This window comes from Centruroides sculpturatus, unplaced genomic scaffold, assembly GCF_000671375.1.
Source record: "Centruroides sculpturatus isolate CEXI.00-Female unplaced genomic scaffold, Cexi_2.0 scaffold187, whole genome shotgun sequence".
In the NCBI taxonomy this organism is placed as follows: domain Eukaryota; kingdom Metazoa; phylum Arthropoda; class Arachnida; order Scorpiones; family Buthidae; genus Centruroides; species Centruroides sculpturatus.
The window spans coordinates 136,470-158,839 of NW_019385662.1; the positions used below are offsets into that span (position 1 = coordinate 136,470).

At 33.2% G+C, this 22,370-nt stretch overlaps 2 protein-coding genes across 2 annotated transcripts; one reads left to right on the forward strand and one right to left on the reverse strand.

Annotated features, from left to right (window-relative positions):
• Positions 1-5,437: 5,437 nt before the first annotated feature.
• LOC111640987 (protein obstructor-E-like) lies at positions 5,438-9,241 on the forward strand. The gene is made up of 5 exons (XM_023387088.1): positions 5,438-5,549; positions 7,504-7,728; positions 7,803-7,991; positions 8,171-8,333; positions 8,410-9,241. Exons 1-5 carry the CDS (start codon positions 5,510-5,512, stop codon positions 8,585-8,587), a joined length of 795 nt encoding a protein of 264 aa, XP_023242856.1. The 5' UTR covers positions 5,438-5,509; the 3' UTR covers positions 8,588-9,241.
• Positions 9,242-12,617: 3,376 nt separating this feature from the next.
• On the reverse strand, positions 12,618-19,751 carry LOC111640992 (cholesterol 7-desaturase-like). Its single transcript, XM_023387093.1, has 7 exons — positions 18,531-19,751; positions 18,267-18,441; positions 17,786-17,974; positions 15,485-15,663; positions 15,187-15,414; positions 13,391-13,561; positions 12,618-13,320 (listed from the first exon to the last, which is right to left on the reverse strand). Exons 1-7 carry the CDS (start codon positions 18,732-18,734, stop codon positions 13,168-13,170), a joined length of 1,299 nt encoding a protein of 432 aa, XP_023242861.1. The 5' UTR covers positions 18,735-19,751; the 3' UTR covers positions 12,618-13,167.
• Between the last annotated feature and the right edge of the window lie 2,619 nt (positions 19,752-22,370).

Genomic DNA, 22,370 nt, shown 5'->3' on the forward strand with positions numbered 1-22,370 from the left:
TCAAGAATATTATTTTGTAGTAATAAAAAAAAAATAAATAAATATTGACCAAATTGTTCTTTAACGTAAAACAATAATTTCTTTTTTATTTGTTACTGTTTAAAAATATAATTTAATTGAAATAGGCTAAAATGGTTTAACGACCAATAACAATACAGTAGCTCTATTAGGCATTATTAAAAAGGGAACATTCAATTAGAATTGTCACGCATGAAATATGGATCAGAACATTTAAAATTCAGTTACACTGTATATTAAAACATGTTTATATTTTATTCAGGTGTTTACATTTAAAAATTCCAAACTCTCCATTTTGGGCTACAATTTATAAAAATTAAAAAAATTATAGACCTATAAATTCTCACTGTCGTCTGTATGTCTGTCCGTCCTTCCTTCTTTAATCTCGAGAATGAAGTTAGATAGGTGAAATCCGAGAAGAGGTACGAAAACCTTAGAGGCAAACGGCCCAGATTAACTATATACGAACTTCCGACTTGCATCGAAAGTCACATTATTTCAATTCAAAAATTTCCCCTGGAAGGAATTAGATGAATAACTGGCACGACTCTATTGCTAGCAGGAAAGTATGATACACGGAGGCAAGAAACTACTAATTTGAAGTGGAGAGCATATATTTTAAATTATATAAATAAAAAATGTGATTAAAAATTGCAGCCCGGCATTGTGACGATGTCACAATAAATAATTGCTNATTTTAAGAAATTAAGGCAAGATTCTTTGAATATTTGTAGCTAATTTAAGGAAAGTACAGTTGTTCACTACACCACTCTCTACGACTGCACACTTTTTAACATTCCAGTTATTACGACCGATACAAATTTTCTATTATTAGTGGTGTTGGCTTTCTCAGTATTAAAACAACCTGTATTTTTGGGAATTAATCTCGACTTACTCCATTCCGCTTATGGTAAATGATATGTCTCGTTTTACGACGATATTTCAGGTACCAATTAGATCGTATTGAAAAGGGTCTATGTTTATGATACAAGTATTTACAGACACCTTAATATGAAGATTAAGCAGATATGTGATATCACGTATATGTTAATAGTACAAATTTAAATATTTGTAAGACATAAAGCAAAGCTATTTTAAGATATCTTCATTTACATAAAGTACTGACTCCATTTACGTAATTTTAATATATTGAATGCAAAATCCACAAAGTCTATCTCTTTAGTTAATGGTAAATATAGGATGCACCATAGATTCGGAACCTGTTAAGCTCTTCGTGCTGACTGCGGGTCCTACCACCAAAAAGACTAAAATTCAACTCAACACTTACTTAACTCCATACTCACCACAAGTCCTTACTTGCGCCATGCTTTACTCCCTAAAATAATAAACAAAAATTAATGTAACTCCTATGGTTCCAAACTTACGAGACATCTTTGTGAATACGTGGGGCTCTAAATCTTATAAAGTAATTGTGATTTACTGTATTAAAGTATGTGAGCATTAATAGGGCCTTTAATCATACCTATTACGGATTTGGCCAGGTCCACAATGAGAGAAATATTAAAAAATTCAGTAAGTTTTTAAAAAATTTATAGTAAAAAATAATTATAATTGGTCGTGATATAACATACAAGTAGATTATTCATTAAAATACAGAGATAAAAATTTACAAAGCATGACTAATCGCATGCATTTTTTTTAATCGTGAATAAATGCTTTTTTAATTATCTTTTTATTATCTCCGATTGTATCAATAAAGTAAAATGCGAAAAATTTAACCTGATTGAAATTTCTATTTTATTTTATTTTTATTTTTTTTAATTGAAGCTTTCTAAAATATGCATTATCTGCAATGACTATCTTCTTAGGGTCAAATCCCTTTGGCAAATTGGCAGAATACGCGGAAAGATTCGACAAAATTCCATTTCTACACTTAAAAAAATGTGCCTCGGGCACTAAAATGGACAAGAAATAAAAATTAAAAATAAAGAATTTTTTGATATTTACGTGAAGTCCAAATTTACGATCCTAAATTTCTGCTTAATTTATATTTTTACACATCCTAAATCCATTATAAAAAATTAAATAAATAATGATTACTTTGTTAATATGTAATCAGTTTTTACTGTGAATTACAAGCGTAAATTCTTAGAAAATATTTAACTTAAGAAATGGAAATTGTTGGGAGTAGCATTGTTTGTAAAGTAACTGAAACAGCTTTCGAACAATGGCAAACTTAACTTTACAATATAATATCAAATTACTTCTTGCATAAAGGAGTGTTTTAATGGTTAAAAACACAAAAAAATTGGATCCTGTGACCTAAGAAACACCAATTTTTCCATCTAATTAAATGTCATATCTAAGAGGACGACTCAGTAGAGCTTTCACTTGTGAGAAAGCAAAGACTGACCTCATTTCGTTTTTGCCCAAAGACTGTAAAAGTTCAAGGACCGACTAAAGAAGGAAAAACGAAAGGAAGACGAAAAAAAGATTTATAAATACAAGTTTATTTTTAATTCGATATAAATACGGAGTCTGACACTGACTGTCTCCATAAGTCGAAATGTAGAAAAATATAATTTGTCAGAATAATTTAATCACCGCTTTTACTAATAAAAACAAAACAAAAACATAGTTTTTTTTTTAAATAATAAGGATAACAAGAACGAGTATAGTAAATTTACAATAAAGGAAAGTTGATCTATCCATGTGAAATCGAGAAATTTTGCGAAGTTTTTCGGTTTGAAAAGCGTTGGGACCTTCAGAAAAGTGATTAAATTCGTATACATAGATTAATTAATATAGGATGTTGGAATTTTTGAATATTATTGGATAGACTGCATGTCTCTGTTGAAGATGGCTCTCAATAGTTTAATTTAAGAGATATCCACCCCAAGCAATAGGCGTCACCGGAGTCGTCGAACCCAGTTGACCCACTGTTCCGTTTTCTCCTCTAAACAACAGGTTATTGACTGGAAAGACAGCCCCGTGTAATTAGCAAACTGCAATTCCACCCTTTAGAGGTGGATTTCTGACATCCCGAGATAGTTGGCATCACACCCAAAAGTTAAATTGTGACAATTGAATTGTTGGTTATGGTAAATATACTCTCGAATCCGTTCCGTTCGGATTCTTTCCACTTTCTTAGAAATAGGTGTCGAGTGGATCGGAATAAGAATAAAAAGTTCGCTCGGATCTCGCCACATAGAAACGATCGAGCCCACTTCTTTCATAAAAACTATTATCAATGGAGATTTTCTAAGTAAAATTCGTGAAAATATGAATAAAATATTACACGTCCTTGTACGCAATCGTGATATTTACTAATTTTCTGCGCTATGTGGGTGTAACGATCCAACAATCTCTAGTTCAGTTCGGCCATCTGATAACGATCCAGGTGCACGATTCTGAGGAAGTTGTGAAAAATCGCTTCCACTTTACACGAAACTTTTAACTTAAAAAAAAAAAATAATAATAATAATAATCTTATTTTGAAGTAAGGAAAGTAATGTCATCTCCCTCTTTAACTTTGGTCCTGTCGTAGAGATTGGTTACATGCCACGAAGAGGAGATACTCGTGAAAGTTTTAATTATGTGCTGGAGGAAAAGATGGTGCCGACTGATTGATTTACGTCTTAAAAGGAAATCTTCATCGTTTTTGATTATTTCCTGATTACCTGGAAATTAATAGTCCCAAGTGACTCGGAAGTGTCCCTCTCCGTTTCTGCATCAGTTGTCATTGAGAACCATTCGCTTATCTCGTTTCCTGACCATTGTGTAATCAACCTGTTTACTTAAGTTGTCATCCAGAACGCCATATTACTCTTAAATATATAATTCTTTTATCAGTCTACATCACACGAAAAGACGTATGTAACTGTACAAATATGCAAATCGTACAATTTATTCGTCAGTTTTATAAACGTATTTAACAGTAAATGTATTATACTCGATTAGAATTTTGATACCGCATGGTTAAACACGTTCTTGTTCTTACAAAAACATCATTTTTTTTGTATTTTTCTAAAAGATTATATCAGTACAATGTCGTTTGCTTCATTAAACATCTATTCTTCGGATAAAGGAGCTTATTTATAATGCTTCTGTTCAATAGTTTCGTGTCTGGAATTATTTTTAGTTCGGCATTTTGAAGCCATAGATCAATTCTATTTATAGATCTACATCTGATATTTACTAGTGTAATATTTCATGATCTATCATTCTAATCATGGTCAAAATTTCGTCATGTAGAGCATATAAATTCCTGATAGTAAAGAAAATTTTTTGTATTCATCTCACGTCTTACGACAATGAGGAGTTGAGTTTTTGCAAGACAAGTTAATTAAAATAATTAAAGAGATATCACATAATAAATGAAAATTTTAGTAAATTTAATTCATATTTATTAACATGTACATGAATATAAATAAAATTAAGCTTTCGAATTACGTTTTTCTTTAAATTAAATATATGTACAACCCTTTCTTAGGCGTAGACGTCTGCTACTTCAGGCCACTGATGTTCTACCCAACTTTTGAAGGTCGTCTTGAAGAAATTCTATGAAAAAAATCAAAAATAAAATGAAAATAATTAAGAAAATATTTAAAACGTATTTAAAATAATAATAGTCAATTGCATTAAAATAATTAAATAATTGATTAAATAATAAGAAATTAATTTAGCGATTAAAACAAATTATGGAGGAGAAAGATCTTTAAAATGATAAAGAAATTAAGTTAAAAATGACAAAAAAAAATTTTTTCTATANATTATAATTATAAAATAAATTAATACTGTGTTAAGTAAGGAACTGAACTTTGTGCTGTGAACATCTAGAACTTGCACAATTTCATGTTTAAATGATAATGTCCACGAATTTCGTGTAAAAAAATAACAATAAAATTTTTAGAACATCAGGAAACAGTTTTATGTAACAAAATGGTTTCTTTACATTATATTATTGGAGTAATATGGCGCATTTCCTGCACCCCTCTATAAACGCGCCTGGACAATACACTCTTTTCTTTTTTAAATGTTTTTTTAACCAAAGAATCGTTCGATAAAACTAATTTGAAAAATTTCCGGAATAAATTACACATCTAGAAGTTCGGGTACATAAAAGCATGTGACACTAACCCAATTTCGAGGTCGCATCATCAGATCAAAACATTTAACTAGGTCATATATAAATTAAAGATTAACTCGGTAGAACTTAACAATTCATTTTATGTATCCATAAATATATGTATGTTTATATATATATATATGTGTATATACGTATTTGTATAGTTATAGATACAAATGTATGAGAATGTTACCGTTTCGATTCATAGAATCTCTTTTAACTGAAAAACCGGACCGTTATTTGGAACGAGGGTGAATAATTGAGCACGCGCGCATGTAGATTCGAATCGTCCAATCAAAAACCGTTTCGCCCGGCGACGTTCCCAAGACACAAAAAGAACTCAAGCATATTTGAAATCTCAGTGTGTCTCCTAAGCTCTTGGAACTAGGTTTACTATTTAATATGATTACCTGGATTGTTTTATTCACTATCTTAACAGTGGGTGAGTACATATAAATATACTTTTTTGACATTTTTCTGAATTTTTTATTACTGTAGTAGCATCTGTGTGAGATAAAATTTATATTTTGAACAAACATTAGGATTTTACAAGGTTATTCTTTGCTCTGATACGCTGGAAATAGTTGTGCCCATTGTAAACTTGTCTGTACCATTTGTAGAAATTAACACATGTGCCATAACTTAAGATGTGTTATGCACAGAAAATACTGTGTTTTTTTTACTAAATTACGACATTAAAAACAGAATTTTATGACTTTATTGGAATTTTTTTCGTATAGAAATTGAAGCAGTCTACAGGAAATTTAGGTCTTTTTCTTTAAGTAACACTTATCTCTTGGCAATCTTTCGATTTTGAAAACTAGTTCGATACGTGACCCACAAATTTTCTTTTTTAATAATTAATGTATCATGTGATAATTAGATTTTCTGTTCCCTTTAATCTGATAGAACCATTTGGAATATTTTTATATAATATTATTATTCTTTTTTTACGAGATCGTAAATCTTTAGCGATCCTAATCAGAAGAATGGATCGTCAATCTGGGAGTTACCCAAGAAAATAAAAAGATATACAAAAATTATCCGGTTTTTCGAGTTAATCATAACTATCCATGATAGAAGAATGCGGGTCAACGAGGAAGGCCTTGCCATGAGGCCGATAACGAGGTATACAACCGAGTCGATATTCTAAAAATATTTATACAGCATGAGGCATGAATCTACAGACGAAACAACAAATATCTAACTTTAGTATCAATTTGTGAATAGAAATTTGCATTAACCGAATAAGAAAAAACAATTTTCCTGTTTGAAATATGTAGAAAGTTGCCTCAGGGACTAAAAATTGTGCAACAGAAGCCACAGAACGGTTATTTTAATACCCAAAAAGTAAACTGGATAGATCAACGTCCTTATGTGTTAAATCCGGTGAAAGATTTCCTTTAACTAACTAGTTACCAAAATATTAATATGGAAAGTAAATTTTTGATGTTTCTTAAGCTTATTATATCTTTGTAATTGATTTTTTACAGATAAGATTCCTGTTTTGGTGCTAGAAGCGCCTTCCTCTTATACGCTAAATTACATCCAGTTCTAACTGTTACGATTATAAAAAAAGATAAATAATTTATGTATAATTTTGGAAGATATTAAGGATAAGAGTTCAGTGAATGGTGTAATAGTTTTGTCATAGTCGTATTATTTCCTTAAACGTAGAAACTAGTAATACTTAACATGTTTGAAAGTTGACATATAGCTCCTAATGAGTATCTTGTAAAGAGGAAATCACCCGTTACTTGTTTACTAAAAGTTATTTTTAGGTAATTTATGGAAATTAAGATGTGTTCTGGGTAAATTAACGGAAATACTATCTTAACAATTTTAAATTTTAAACAGAAGAAATTGATATATGTTAAATAAACTTAAGAAGACGGGTACGTACAGCTTTACCGCTTTGCAATTTCAGAAAAAGTAGCTAAATTTGGAATTAATAAATTGAAATATTATACAAAAAGTTGTAATGATTAAAAATGTTTTAACATATTTTTCAAATCATCATTTAATAATCCGAAAAATTTACAAACATGCTAAGTATGATAAAAATGCAACCTTAATTTAGGCAAACAAGTTAAACATGTTTTTCAATCAACTCTTGTTTTTCGTATGAGACAATGAAAAAAAAGTAAATTTATTAAATTTATTCAGTAATTATTTTTATTATGAAATGACAAATTTGAATTATTTACATGAATTATTTTTAGAACTTAGAGCGCATTTTTAGCAAGTTTCATAGCTTGAGAATGAATATTCTCGAAATATAATTATACAAGGTAGTAACCTAATCATAGATATAAAGAATTATCTATATAATAATAATATTATTTTTTTTAAATTGATTTTCCTGATATGATTTTATGTATTCATGATTCTGTCAGGATGGGCTCAACAGAAACCAAAGGATAACATTTGCAAAAAGGATTACGGCCTTTATCCACACGATCAATATTGCGATTATTATTATGAATGTATTGATGGAGTGGCAACATTGCAAGCATGCCCAAATGGTTTGGCATTTTCCGGAAAGGGCAGAGGATTGTTAAGTAACTGCGATTACCCTCATAGAGTGCATTGTCCTGATAATGACGGAAGAACCATGGGTCGTAAGTATCATTTCGAAACCCATTAAATATTTTAATATTGTAAAATTTTTATACCCTATTGTGTTTTTAATTAGAAACTCCATCCGGAAGCGATAATTGCAACTGGTTATACGGTGTTTTCCCTCATCAGACAAGTTGCACCAGGTATTGGCAATGTTGGAACGGTACAGCAACCATTCAGCAATGTCCATTTTCTCTACTTTACAATGACGTTCTGCACTCTTGCGATTGGCCGGATAACGTTCCCGATTGTCAAAAGCACCGTAAGTATGAGAATATAAAAAAAATTTCAGTAATAAAAATTTACTTCCTGTTTGCGTAATGGCATTCACTCGAGCATGAAATCATTGGAACAATAGGATTACAAAATAACGGGTTGATGACTCATTAACCACACCCTGATAATCTGATTGATATAATTATTTACATTTTCTGTTTACAGCAATATGTAAGGATACCGGTAATGGACACGTGGCCATCGAAAAATCATGCGTGAGGTTTTGGTTATGTGTAGGAGGATATCCAAGACTTCAACGTTGTCCAGCAGGTTTGGCATTCAACCCTACTAGTGCTCGTTGCGAATTGGCCGACAATGTTCCAGGATGGTAAGATTTACTTAAAACACATATATTAATTGATAATAATTTTGGCATTATTCCGAACTTTTTGATCATTTTACAGCGAGCCACCACCGACATCTCCTCAACCCGATGACGAAGAAGAAAACGTAGCTGCACCCCCTCCAAGAAGTGGACAGCAGCAACAACAACAACCGCAACAAAATCAAGCAAGACAAGCTCAAGGAACACAAGAGCAACCAAATTTTAGGCCCCAGCAATTTAGACCATCAGGAAAATGAAATAATTCAGATGGTAAATTGTGATGACCATTATATATGTTTTTGTCCCAATTGATATCTGGGAATTTTTAAAGAATTTTTTATTATTTTTTACGTTTTATACCAGCACTATGCACTGTAAAATTTTTTTACATAAACATAATTCCGTACGTTTTACTTGAAAAAAAATCACTGATAATTCGCATCATCTAAATCGATAATCTACGTGATATTACAGAAATAACAATTATTTTTTTACCATCGGGTTAAGGTTTGAATAACTGTATTTGATAACCATTTATGTCTCTAAAATATCATTTAATCATTTATAAATGTTTGATTTTCAAACAAAATCATCTTTCTTTTAGCCTCATTTTTTTTTACAATTTTTAAAATGTCTTCAATGTAAAGAAGATACATTTATATATACATATATAGAAAATATTAGAAGCCGAATACTTCGAGCATTGACAGTATTAATTGTCCATTTACCAAATGTCCATCTGACAGACAACTGCTGGGAACTTTCACCTCGTAAAATGGCTGTGTAAATAAAATGAACGAATATTCACATTTTTGGTTTTTGTTTTCTTTAAATAAAATATACACATGACCTAATTAACTCGTGGACTGGCTGGGGCCTCGCCTTCTTAGAGGTCTCACTTTACTGCTCTTTATTAATATTTTCGTTCTACATTCATATCCTGTAAGGAAATTGAATTGGTTTGATAGAATAAGGCATTACATTACATGGGCGATTTGCCAAAAGGGTTACCTAACAGGAGAACTTTTTATGGAAAGTTGGTCCCTAGTTAGTCCTGTGAATGATAATTCGGTAAACTCCACGTAGCCTATTGAAACCATGGACTGACTATCTGTTCAGCGGTTTCATGGGCTAAAGATATTGTGCCAACTCATCAAAAGTATTTAATACAGTCCTGAATACACATTAAAATTAAATAATTGATTTATGCTTGTAAATACAATAAATATTTTCCTGGTAACAAAACTAAAATGATGTACCTTTCGATCCTGAAGATGTTGGCACGCTTACTCGATTATTGAAGTGGTGTGTTTGACTATATCAAGTAGCGTCGAGTATAGTACAGAAAATACAAAAATAAAGTATAAAAACCCCTCCAGGGGGCGGATGTATACAGGCAATAAATTCGTAGCATCGGACAGACAATGCAGAGGATTAAATTTCTGAAAAGTTGTCGCTGTGTATAATTATTATGTAATTATGCGTTAAAAGGTTGAGAAGACACAAGACATTGTGATTGAGACCGGATTCAAAATGGGCTCAATCGATAGCCCATAGTTACCCCCTACGAGTACTAAAGTAAAATAAAAATCGATGCGTACAATTTTCCACAAAATGGAAAAAGGCCAAATTTCTTAACATTGGTCCTATGGGGGAGCGGCCGGATGACCGAGCGGTCAAGTTGGCAGTCTACCGCTCTGGGGGACCCGGGCTCGAATCCGAACGGGTCGAAAAATTCCCAGGGATTTTTCTGGGGGTGGGCCGTTCGGATATGTCGGGCCCCGTCCCTCATCAGCTGGCAGCCCCATTGTGGGCATGGCCGAACGCATAATGGGCTTGCAAAAAGAGGCCTCCCTAGTGGCCACAGGGCGGAAAGAGTTAAGAAAAAGGTCCTATGGGGGAAGTCTGACCTTTGTTTGCCCAGATGACCTTGGTCCCACCAATATTTTTTGATGAAACTCGCAGGTTAGAAAGAAGGTCAGAATAGACGATTTCTGGCGAAGTTTGAAAATGCAACTAGTTATGGTTTGGCTGCTAGTGGGCGTGACATTTTTTACATTTTTTCTCAATTTCAAGCTAGGAAGCGATTTTATTTGATGAGTTATTACAGAAAATACACAAATAATTAAGCTCGAGTTCGAACAATAAACTCATTAATTTTTCAAAAAAAAATAATTATTATTAATACATTATCATTAAATTGCAAAGATCTAAATGACCAATTATTGAAATACTGTACATGCCTCCTGTCCGGATCTTTCCGTTCATCTTAAGTAACAATGGAAGTGTTAAGAGAAAGCGATGTGCAAGCTTTACAGGCGCAGATGCGGGTTTTTGCGTTTTTGATTGCGTTTTAATAGGGTATGTCACGAGAATATACACTAAGAAGGGATTTTTCGAAATTCCACCAGCGGGGGTGAGGTTGTTAACACTTTCCCGCTGGGAAGTGTCAACAATGGACGTGTTAAGAGAAAGTGACGGACAATATTTACAGACACAGATGCAGTTTTTTTCGTTTTAGCGGGAAATCGAACATTTTTAACCCATCTAAAAATTCTCTAATTAGTCTGGAAACAGGGAGACCTAATTCTTGCATTCTTTGAAATCGGGTAAGATTGACTATAACGTAATAATCTTAATCTTCACGTAATAATCTTAATCTGCTAGTATATAATAAATTTTAAGTACAGTGGGTGATCGGTTAACGAACATAATCCGTTCCAAGACTTTGTTCGCTATCCGAATTGTTTGTTAACCGATTATCAATTTACCATAGGTTTTAATGGGAATTTAATTAATTCGTTCTAGAGACCCCCCAAAATAAAAAAATATATAGTTTCTTACTACGTTTATTTATATGTAATAGTAAAAATACATAATACACAGTCTTGCATTTTTATTAGTCATGTTTTTTCCGTTTGAAAGGGTTAATTAAAGATTGCTTTTCTCTCTTCTTCAGGATTTTTCGTAAGTAATTAATAGCATTGCAATTGTAGAAATCCCCAAGCCTCAACCTAATTTGGATGCCATTCTAAGACCGTTGTTCTGACATCCTCCCACTTCTTCAAAGGATCTTTAATAACAGATATCGGCATTAATCCTCTTTTTCAAAAGAAAACATATCTCGCCGAGTTTCTTGGTGTTCTTCATTGAAGAGTTTTTGGCGTTCTTCTGTCGTCAGATCCGTTTCAGGATCCATTATGAACTCTTTGATGTTCTTTATTTCTCAAATGTGATTTTTGTTACTCCTTTAGCTGCTTGAGTCTTCTTGATTATACAGTATTTTTCTTAAATAAGATTGAACTGCGGCCTACTGTAGACCTGTTCACGCCATACTGCCTAGCAACATTAGGCATTTTCTGCCCACTACCTCTCTACCTTTGTTATTATACCCTCACCTTTCGAAAAAAAAAAAAAAACGCAAAACTTAACGAGTTCCCTACCCTACCCAACAGTCTCGCCAATACAGAAAAGAATTGTTTTGTCAGAAAAATAAAAGGCTGGAATTACAAGGGAGAGTTTCAAAGTTCGGAGGAATACTATCCGATCGATATATACCGGCTTGAGCGTCGATGTCGACGTCTTCCACATTCCGAAAAGTTTCGAATTGTTGCCTGAAGACAAGGGAAGACCAATCGTATTCATTATTTTACGTCGCTTCTTCTTGTGTTTGTTCTGTGAGGTGTTCGTTGTCCGAACATAAAAATCTTTCGCGAAAGTGTTCGTTATCCGATCTGTTCGTTAACTGATCACCCACTGTATTTTAATTGAAAGCATATCAGTAATTGCTGATATAGATTATATAAAGTTTTCTATACGGGTTATATTGTGAAGTTTCCATTTAATAAAAAAATATTAGTCTTACCTTATCAATTATTTTTATAAAATAGACTATTGTATAGATCAGTAATTATTAACCTAGGATGCAAGCATTTCCTGGATTTTTGTTTATAACTGTTTCTTCCCAAGATGTGGCACTAAGAGACCCTTTTATTCCTTACCATGGTAGGTTTAGCAAAGGTCATAATGGGAGAGGCCGGATAGTGACAGATGGGGAATCCAAAGGGCGTCAATCTGAACACGCTCAAGTTAGAGTTATAACTATTGTTTCCTTCGCAGCAAATTAGAGTCTCATAGATACCATTTAAAATTAAAATCGCCCTTAATGTTTATTTATTGAGTTATCAATGGGTTATTCCATGTATATTCAGTTTATTCATAGAACATCATGATACAACAATTAATAGTTCAGTACCAATTAATTTACAAAAAAGAATTTGCTGTGCATTTTGTTACAGATCAAAAATAGAAAAAACAAAATGTTATTCCGAAATTGTAACCAATCTATGCAAAGAACGCAGAGCATCTGTATGTGGAGTGTGCGCAAAATGATATGAAATTACGTTTAGAAAATATCTGAGTTATTAAAGCACGTTTACATGAAATGACCCAGTAATCACGAATCCAAGCAATATTTATAAATTTTTGAAGAGTGTACAGTGCGAACAAAACGAATGTTACTTGAAAAGATGGGACAAGAAGCATTCCGAAGATAGTGCTTCAAGTCTTGAAGAGAATACTTTGATAGAAAGTCTTCCTGAACGTGTTTGGAGCCATGCATTACAAACAGTTCTTCCACTACCATTAGAGATATATATATATTTGCACCAATTATATAAGTTATTTAATTTTAAATATTTCACTAGATAATTCATGGAGTCACAGAAACCCCAGTGGTTGTATGGTGTTGTATATAAGAAAAAATATATGTGTTACAAAGTTACAAAAGGTCACATATTATATCCTAAACATATAAAAATTTAAAGTTACTAATCTGCTACCAATTCAGATTACTGGGAAATTTCAGACTATTTTCACTATAGAATTGAGAATACCATTTTCTGAATTGTGCAATTGTTTTATCTTCTTTTGTGTACACGGGATTTTTCAAAAATCGTTTATTATTCCATATGACAGCATCTCGTCTAAACTGTTAAAAATAATATTTAATTAGAATTAATTCTGAAAGTAAACTATCTAAATATAAATAATTATCTTGCCATATTTTCTTGCAACAGAAAACGAATGTGAGCAGATACTTGTGAAAATCGAGGGGAATAGTAATGATGAATGATCTTATGCCTGAACGGAAGTTCAGGGATGATGTTATGGACAAACACTCCTGCTCCAAATACACTCTTCATGTATATATGTGCTATCGCAGGTCCTATCTGAAAATTGAAGAGTATTTGAAAATAGTAAAATTTAAAGTATTTTCGTGATAAATTCAACTTATAAATATTTAGCAATAAATAACTACTCTAAAACAGGATGTAGATTCACGAAAAGTTAAAAATTCATGAAACATGATGTCTTTTGCAAATGTACACAGTACGTACACGAGATCAGCAAAGCGTAGGAGCGCTTGAGTAAGTGTTTACTTGCACGTAATGCTGTCAATCTTGGTATTTACAATCTTACTTATTATTTTATGTTTTTAATCGTTATTTTAATTCTTTTATAACATTTTCCAGCATAATTTATAAAAATATATTTTAAAATGTTATACATTATACTGTATAATACTAGCATACAGTACTTTCTAACGAGCTATATACTACATAGAGTGGCTGTAGCGACGTCATGTTGGAAGAAATTGAATACACGTCCACCATTTACCTTTTAGTCCTGGAGTATGCCATTTGTGTTGTGTAAAGGCAACGAACTAGAATATTCATTATGCAAAAGTGTGAAAGAGAAAGAGAAGAGTTTTAATACAGTAGAGCGTCGTTTATCCGAATCAATTGGGGACTGGGGTGGTTCGGATAACTTATTTTTCGGATAACGAATCATGTACGAAAAAATATATTAATTTATACCGTGTTGAAATTTTTCTCCGTTGCGTGTCGCTTCGCGTTGAATTTTCGTCGATGTTAAGCCTAGCGAAGACTATTGTATTGTTAAAAATTATATTTTTATTTAGTACAAACAAAATAAATTTATTGAAAAATATAAAAACAATAAAAAATTATACATCAGATGTTAATTTAGTATCAAAAACGTAAAATATTTGAGTAGCCCGAGAAATAGCCGAAGATTGCAGCGCCACAGCACTAGCGAAAATTTAAATTTGCCGACTGGAATGCTTTCGGATAACGGACGTTTCGGATAACCAGCTTTCGGATAAACGACGCTCTACTGTAATACGAAGAAAACCCAGAAAATTCCACTTGGTCAGTCCGTTGGCCATGCGCAAACCCACGACCTACTAACGGTGTTCGGAGTTTTTATCCGGTGCCGTAACTAGCTATTCCTGTGCCCTGTTGAAGAATTTGCATTTAGGCCCCTTAATTAATTACGTTTGGGAAAACAATAAAACAAATACATGCATTTTGGCCCCCCTTCCAATTGGACCGTGTGCGGGTGCACTTGTTGTACCTGCCTAGTTACGGCACTGGTTTTATCCACTCGGTTGCTGATGGGCCATATCAAATTCAGACTGATAAAGAGCTTATATGAACAAATCGGAAGCATACGTGCGGCATATTAAATAATGTACGCTACAAATGTCTGAACGTTCAGACCACATATAGCCTAACTTATGGAATTTTAGGAAAATGCAAATATGTCCCGGCAATCTGGCATTTTCGATAATCCGAAACCACTCTGTCCCATAATGCCGGATTAACGATCTTCTACGTTGGGAAACTTATGCTAAATGATACGAAGTATGTTGTTGATGAAAACAGTTAAATCATTAACTGAAATTTCTAATTATTTTTATATCATGAAAATTACCAAGTAAATCAAATTATTATAGAGAATATATATTAAAAACAATAAATTCCATATTTACCTGTTTAACTTCCATTTTCATTTGTACAAAAGGTAACGATAGACCAAACAACTTCACATCCCCAGAGATATTAATTGAAGTCATATGGTGATGAGGAAAAGAATTGGAAAACCAAGTAGCCCGCCAATCGTAACTCCAAAAAGTCCATTGATTATTCTTTCCTGACAAAATGCTGGCACTATGTATGCAGTCAAAGTGTTTTATATCAGACCCATTTTCTGGAATCTCCTAAAATAAACGAGATTATAAAATTGGAACCCTTAAATTTTATATTTCTAAATTTTAAATGTTAAATTACTTGTATATGACAGCTGACGATATGCTCCGAACGGCCTTTGTATGTCCACGATCCCTGTTCGATTTCTGGAATAACAGGAGGTTTCCATGTTGGATTTTCGCCCTCTGCATGATACCAGACGTAAATGAAACCGTTTTGTTCAATTGTTTCCCAAGATTTTACTCTAGCCACGTCTGGGACTACATTTAGAAAGCAAATATATTTAGAAAGCAAATATTAATTTTTATGTATTAATAATACAGGTCTGCAGTGGAAAAACTATTTTACTTCTTTATGTGATCCTTATACGCTTTTTCATGCTGAATTAAAAAATGTAACTATTTTTCTCTATCACGTAATGTTTTTCTACAAAACCATTTTTATTGGATAAACTGACCTTTCTTTGCATATTATTAATAGTGACATGTTTCAGTAGCCGTAATTTATTTAATTATTTTGTTAAATAAATATACTTACATTTTTAAAACAAAAAAATTGATTTAGAATTCCTGATTTAACCAAAATATACACGTAATCAAACACACTGCATCAGGTGCATGTTATTAGGTCAGCAGTTAGGTTATACCAAGTGTGACAATGCGCGAAGCACCCCCTATGCTTCGGCACCATAGAACCGAAGGGTCGACATCGCGTCGGCAAAGACTGCAATGATTAATTCGTCAGGACTGATATTACTGTGTCTTTTAGGTAGACACAGAGACCGTTACGTTCGCCTTTACGCGCGAGCAGTCGCGTCTGTGGGCGGTTGGACTCGGGATGGAGACCAACTGGGCTAAACAAATGCACTTTACAATTCGATTATAGAAAATAATACCCGTTTATTGATTATATAAACTAGTTACACATATGCTTTAAGCGAGAGAGAGTTTACAAATGTTCGCGCGTGGTATTTACCTGAAATCACTTTCTTGATTTGGGTCCTTTTTCGGTGGAGACACATCCTTGGTGGGTACTTGGGGTCATCGGCTATCGGCGATTAAGCTTCTGATCGCTGGCTATTGGAGGAGCATCGGCAGCGAAGTATATCCGAGTGTAACACACGACCAACCTTCGAGTACCCTCTCCTGTCAGGCGAGCAACCCTCTCCTGTCAGGCGAACTCCCTGTCGCGTCATCGGACCTTCTCCTTTATTTGGGGATCCTCCTCCTCGCAACTCTTGTCCTTTTGTTTTTTTTTTTTTTATGGTAAAATCGTCCAATGGCGATTTTGCATTTGATCCTAGTGAAACATTCGATGTGTCACCTCAAACGAGGAAGCAAGTCCGTGAGAAAGGATATAATCATATCCGTAGCGATCTTTGTTTTTTTCGAAAAAATTTTTTGAATAAAATTTTTCTGTCAAGTCCGGTCTCTCACACGTTTCCGTGTTTTCTCTGAATGGGACAATACAGCCAGGAATTTGCATCGGGTTTAGAAGCAATGGCTACCTAGAAAACAATTACAACCTGGCATGAAGAATATTGTGAGTAGTAGCTTGGTGAACCGAAAGAAAGTGCTGCTGCCACCCTTGCATATTAAACTGGGATTAATGAAACAGTTCATAAAGACTTTACCAAAAGATGGAAACTGCTTTTTATATTTATGCAAAAAGTTCCCAGCCTTGTCCGAAGCAAAACTAACTTGTAAAAGGTGTATTTACAGGACCTGATGTAAGGAAATTAATATCAGACACAGAACTTCTTTCTTCAATGAACGATAAAGAACGGAATGCCTGGATTGTATTTAAGTACCATGAACTAGGCTGCAATAGGAGCCTCAAGGTACACTTTCTGAACTCGCATTTGGATTACTTCTTTAAAATCTAGGAGCTGTAAGTGAAGAACAGGGCGAAAGATTCCATCAGGACATTAAGGAGATGGAAAGAAGATATAAGGGACGATGGGATGCCAGTATGACGGCGGATTACTGTTGATAATGCATAGGGACATTCAAGATGCAGATCATAAAGAGGATCCACGAAACACAGTTTTAGGGCAAAAAAGAAAATCAGAACTGATAAGCACCGAAGCTAATTAGTGGCTTATGTTGTATTTTTTACTCATATATGTTAATAATAAATTGAAATTGATAATTTTTCCACGTTAAAATAAATTAAAACACTATTATGCATATTTATATAATATGCTTTTATGAATTTTTTACCAAACTTTGTATCAAAACGTTACGTGATGGAAACATTTGAGAGGTCGTTTTTAGTTGTATCCATAGTTGTTAGTAAAAATCACATCTCAAAGTCCAAACAGTTTTTTATTAGTTGAAATTTGCAGACCTGTGTAATCTTCGTATCTTCAGCAGCTTTTACCTTTATCACAATATGAAATTTTGACACATAAGCCATCTTGACCAGAAAATCTCCATCCATGAAAAGGGCATTCGATGCAATCGTCGTAAACTTTACCTTCAACTCCTAAATGAGCACCCAAATGAGGGCAATAAGCATCTAAAATGAAACTTTTGCCAGTTTTACCTCGAAAAATAACAAAATCTTGACCTGTAATTTAACAAATAATCATTATTTAGATATTCAAAAAGACAAGGAACCATTTTCCATACTTTCTAGTTTCTGCATTTCAGTTTTATCTTATTTTTGCATTCAATTTTATTGATAAAATTATTGAAATTTTACTTTATAAAATTTTACTTCATCTTTATTTCTAAGTAAATACCGTATACATTAATATTTTTAATACGAGATATGAGAAAATATTTGAAATTGCAATATGAATTTTCGCGAGGCATTAATGGTTTTGTTAAATAAAAACTTCGAATGAAAAAATCCTTACCCAGAGCATTTACAGGCTTACACTGACCAATTAAGATATCCCTGGACTCTATTAATGGTATCCAACCGTTAGGATATACAGGAGGCAAGTCTCTTGAACCTTTAGCTTCTTTCGACAGTTGAGACCGCTTTTGGTATCGTTTTCCTACTTTTATATTTCCACATTCGGTCAAATCCTGCAAGAGAACACAAAATTTGTTTATTTCGCTACTGTTACTTATAAATTTCGTATTAATGGTGTCAATATTGATGTATTTTTGCTTACCACAGTTTTATTGTAAGTAAATGATGAATAGTAAACAATCAAGATGAAGAAAAACAAAAAGATTAATTGACATGGACAACCTACGCTCTCCATGAAGAATACACATAAATACTGGAATAGATCTTCTACGAAACCAATAGTTGTGTCCTTTATCCATAATGCAAAGTTGGAAACTTCTATGGTGTTGAGCATGTTTTCATGCATATTCTCTCTGTAAATATTCTTTTCAAAAAAGTCATGTTATCGTTGATTCTTGATATAGTGTATAATTTAGTTAATCTCTTTCAGAGTTCTCTGTGTATATTGTATATATAATAGAAAAACAAGTTTAAACAATTACCATTCGTATTAGTTTAAGTACGCAAGAGCTTATTGGTTAATTGGTTAAAATGACTCATGAGCGAATGACTGTCCAAGAAGTGGACAGAGTCATTGGTGTTTTGGGACATTTCATAGAAATTGTTAATACACTCGTGAACAAAAAAGTTATACATCAAAGAAACGTTTGAATAGAATGGAACTTTGTTATTGTGAAGGTAATGATCATGGTAATAAGTAATTAGTGATTAGAAGTAATAAGTGATAGTATCATTATAAAGAGTCAATTTAGGATAGGAAAATGTACAATTAACAACCTTTACTATTATGTTCTCTGTAGTACTTCGTTTTTCCTGGAAATAGGCGGCGATACGGTCGGACATATAGGCACACAGCCATACAGGCACTGTATGTCATACTGTATTATATTATCCGAAAAATGTTGCAAATTGCAATGCGGTTCTAGATTTCTCATAACGATAGATAGCCGAAGCTAGCGAACATCTTATCCAACAAATATTGGATAGGCAATTAATTCGGAGACCAGATAAACAAAATAAATGTGGCACGTTCCTAAAAAATTTTAGCTGTATGCTGCCGAGCATTCATTATCCTGCTGGAAAATGGCTGCTTGCACAGGTGCAGATTTCCTGAATGTACAGCTGTTACTTTTCCTCGTACCACTATTAGGGGTGACCAAATGTCATACGAGATGGTTACTCAGACTAGTAAAGGAATCGGGCCGATTAGTAGTAAAGATAGGACTGAAAAACACATTAGTGGTACTCCACACTAACACGGTGGTCCTCCGTTTCCAAACAGAACTGGAATGTTAGAGCGCTAATGACAGACCACGAGTCGTCCATATATATTTTTTCTGTTAGTAGCCTTCCGGTGGTACAAGAAGAGTCAGATTTCTATACTGAGGCTTATATATGTTTCTATATAAACGGCAAAAACATCATTGCAACTATATTGCTTGTCTGAGGCATTCAAAGCCTACTCACGATGTGTACTCTGACGAATTTACTGCCCAACACCTTTCCATGGTTAGATCAGATCTATCATAGGCCGAGTGGATAAAACCACTGATCCAGTATTCAGTGGTTTTATTCATTAAAGTGCTATTTTAACTTTTCAATTATCATTAATTATAAACAAATACAGTCATTAACAATCAAGAATATAAAGTTTGAAAATATTCATTCTTAAAATTAAATTTAAAAATTTTCTAGAATCATCATCATATACAGTCCCTATAACACGGTAGATACGTTCCGTTCTTTATGAAATTGATGTTCTACGAGTCCTTAAATACATGAGCCAATCACAGCCCGGCACGTATGCAGTTTACAAACTACGGCTGTTTGATAGGTTTTCTTCCATAAAATTAATCGATTCTAGACTAATTCGACTCAACATTTCCAAAATACGTATAATTTTCTGGGAATAATCCATATAAATTATGCTATAAACAAAAAATTGTAGGATTACTTACCGAGTGTGCACCGTTCGACCACGCCATTGCTTAAGCTTGTTTTCATCGTGGAGCTTGTCGTCGAATGGCGCTCGCGTGCTTCCTGACAAATTATTTTTTCTTTGCGAAAAATTCGCTGAACTTTGGAGACATCATTAATATAAGTATAATTTTTATGGACGTTAAATAATAATTGGTTTTTTAATAGGACCGCTGCTCGTTTAAACTCAACGGTTTGTACAATATCCGCTATTGGTCTAGATTCGACCGATCCTGTCGCGACACGAGTCGGAGATGACGTTTTACCAAATTATACGAGTTTTTTTGGCGTGTTTGTATGAATAGTGTCGCAATTTTATCGCCGTCATATAGGAATCCGAACTATATGAACCCGTGTTATAGAGGGGTCGACTGTATTTAAAACTTAATCGATAAATTTTAAAGGCTAAATTATCTCTTCGATTTTAATTAATGAAAACATTGTTTCTAATAAAAAGGGAAACTTAATTTTAATTAATAGGAATATTTATAAATTTTCCTCAATAAAATTGAGGAAAACATGCGCTAATTCATTTTACGATTTCATTATAAAACCTTTGTCTAATTATAAAATTTGAATGTTTTTTAAACATAATTAATAAATTTCCTTTTATAAATGTCAAAGTAAAATTTTCACTGTAAATTTTGTCACTGATACAACTTCCTTACAAATATATTGCGCAATAAATTTCTATGTTACGCGGAAATCTACTGTATTTGTTTGGAATATTTGGTTATGGTGGCATTACAAAATGTTACTCTAGTAAAAATCTTTGCTTTTCGCACCAATTAATAAATTTACATGTAAAATACACCTCACATAACGTTACTTTCGTATATGGTTATTTGATTTTGCACCACGTTACGCTTGGAACACTTATCTCAAAACACATAATAATTTGAATTTATTCATAAAACTGCTATTTTCAATAAATATCTCTTTTAATTAATTTTATATTTAAAACAGCAAACAGAAATACCATTTTCGGTTTCGGTAACATTAAAACCATGTGCGAAGATTAATCTTTATGTTTTTAACACTTTAAGTAATGTTAGTGTTTATTTTTCTGGAAATGGAATGCTTCATAACACGAAATTCTATTATTATATTTTTCAGACATGATGAAGTGTTGATAATAGGACTTTATCACATCCATTTTATTTTCTTACAGTCTTTAAACTAATTGTTCCAATTGCCAATGTGTCTCAAAAAATCAATATATATTATAAAGGTAAGTGTACAATGCGCGTGCCGCTAAAACTCAAAAACGAGTCCCGGTACGATCAAGGGAGTTATATGGTGTGGTAGCCCTCTATCCCCCATCCATGAGAAAGGTTCCCGTTTTTACCTGAAGGGCGTGCTGTTGACGATATAAGGGCTGGAAGTTTCGCCCTCTAAAAATTTCTAAAACAGTCCAGAACATTCGAGAGTATTCGAGAGCATTCCACAACATTCCAGAATGTTCCGGAATGTTCTAGAACGTTCGGGAACATACCGGAACATCCCATATCATTGTGTAACATTCCAGAACACTCTCGAATGTTGTGGAATGTTTTGGAACATTGTGGAACATTCGAAGCCTTTTTTGTATGGATGGGACTACCTATTGATGGGGGTATATAAAGCGAGATCCGTCGTGGGTTCGAACGTCAGTTTCTTATCAGTGACGAAGGGAAGAACCGAAAAAGAAATGAAAATTACGTTATTAGAAACGTTTAGAACGGTCGAAATTTTGACAAACACTTCCAGTTATCCCCAATTCAACACCAGCAGACGAGATTAATGCATGCTTAAAAAAATCACATCTCTGGCTATATATACAAATACTGCGACTAACAAAAAATATGAGAGTTGAACTCTGGAAAGGGCACACAGTATTTATCTCCAGAATACCACTGATCTCTACTGAACTGCCATTCCAATTTAAAAAACTGCAATTTCCAATTAAATTAGCCTATAGTTTTACAATTAACAAAGCACAAGGACACACTTTAAAACATTGCGG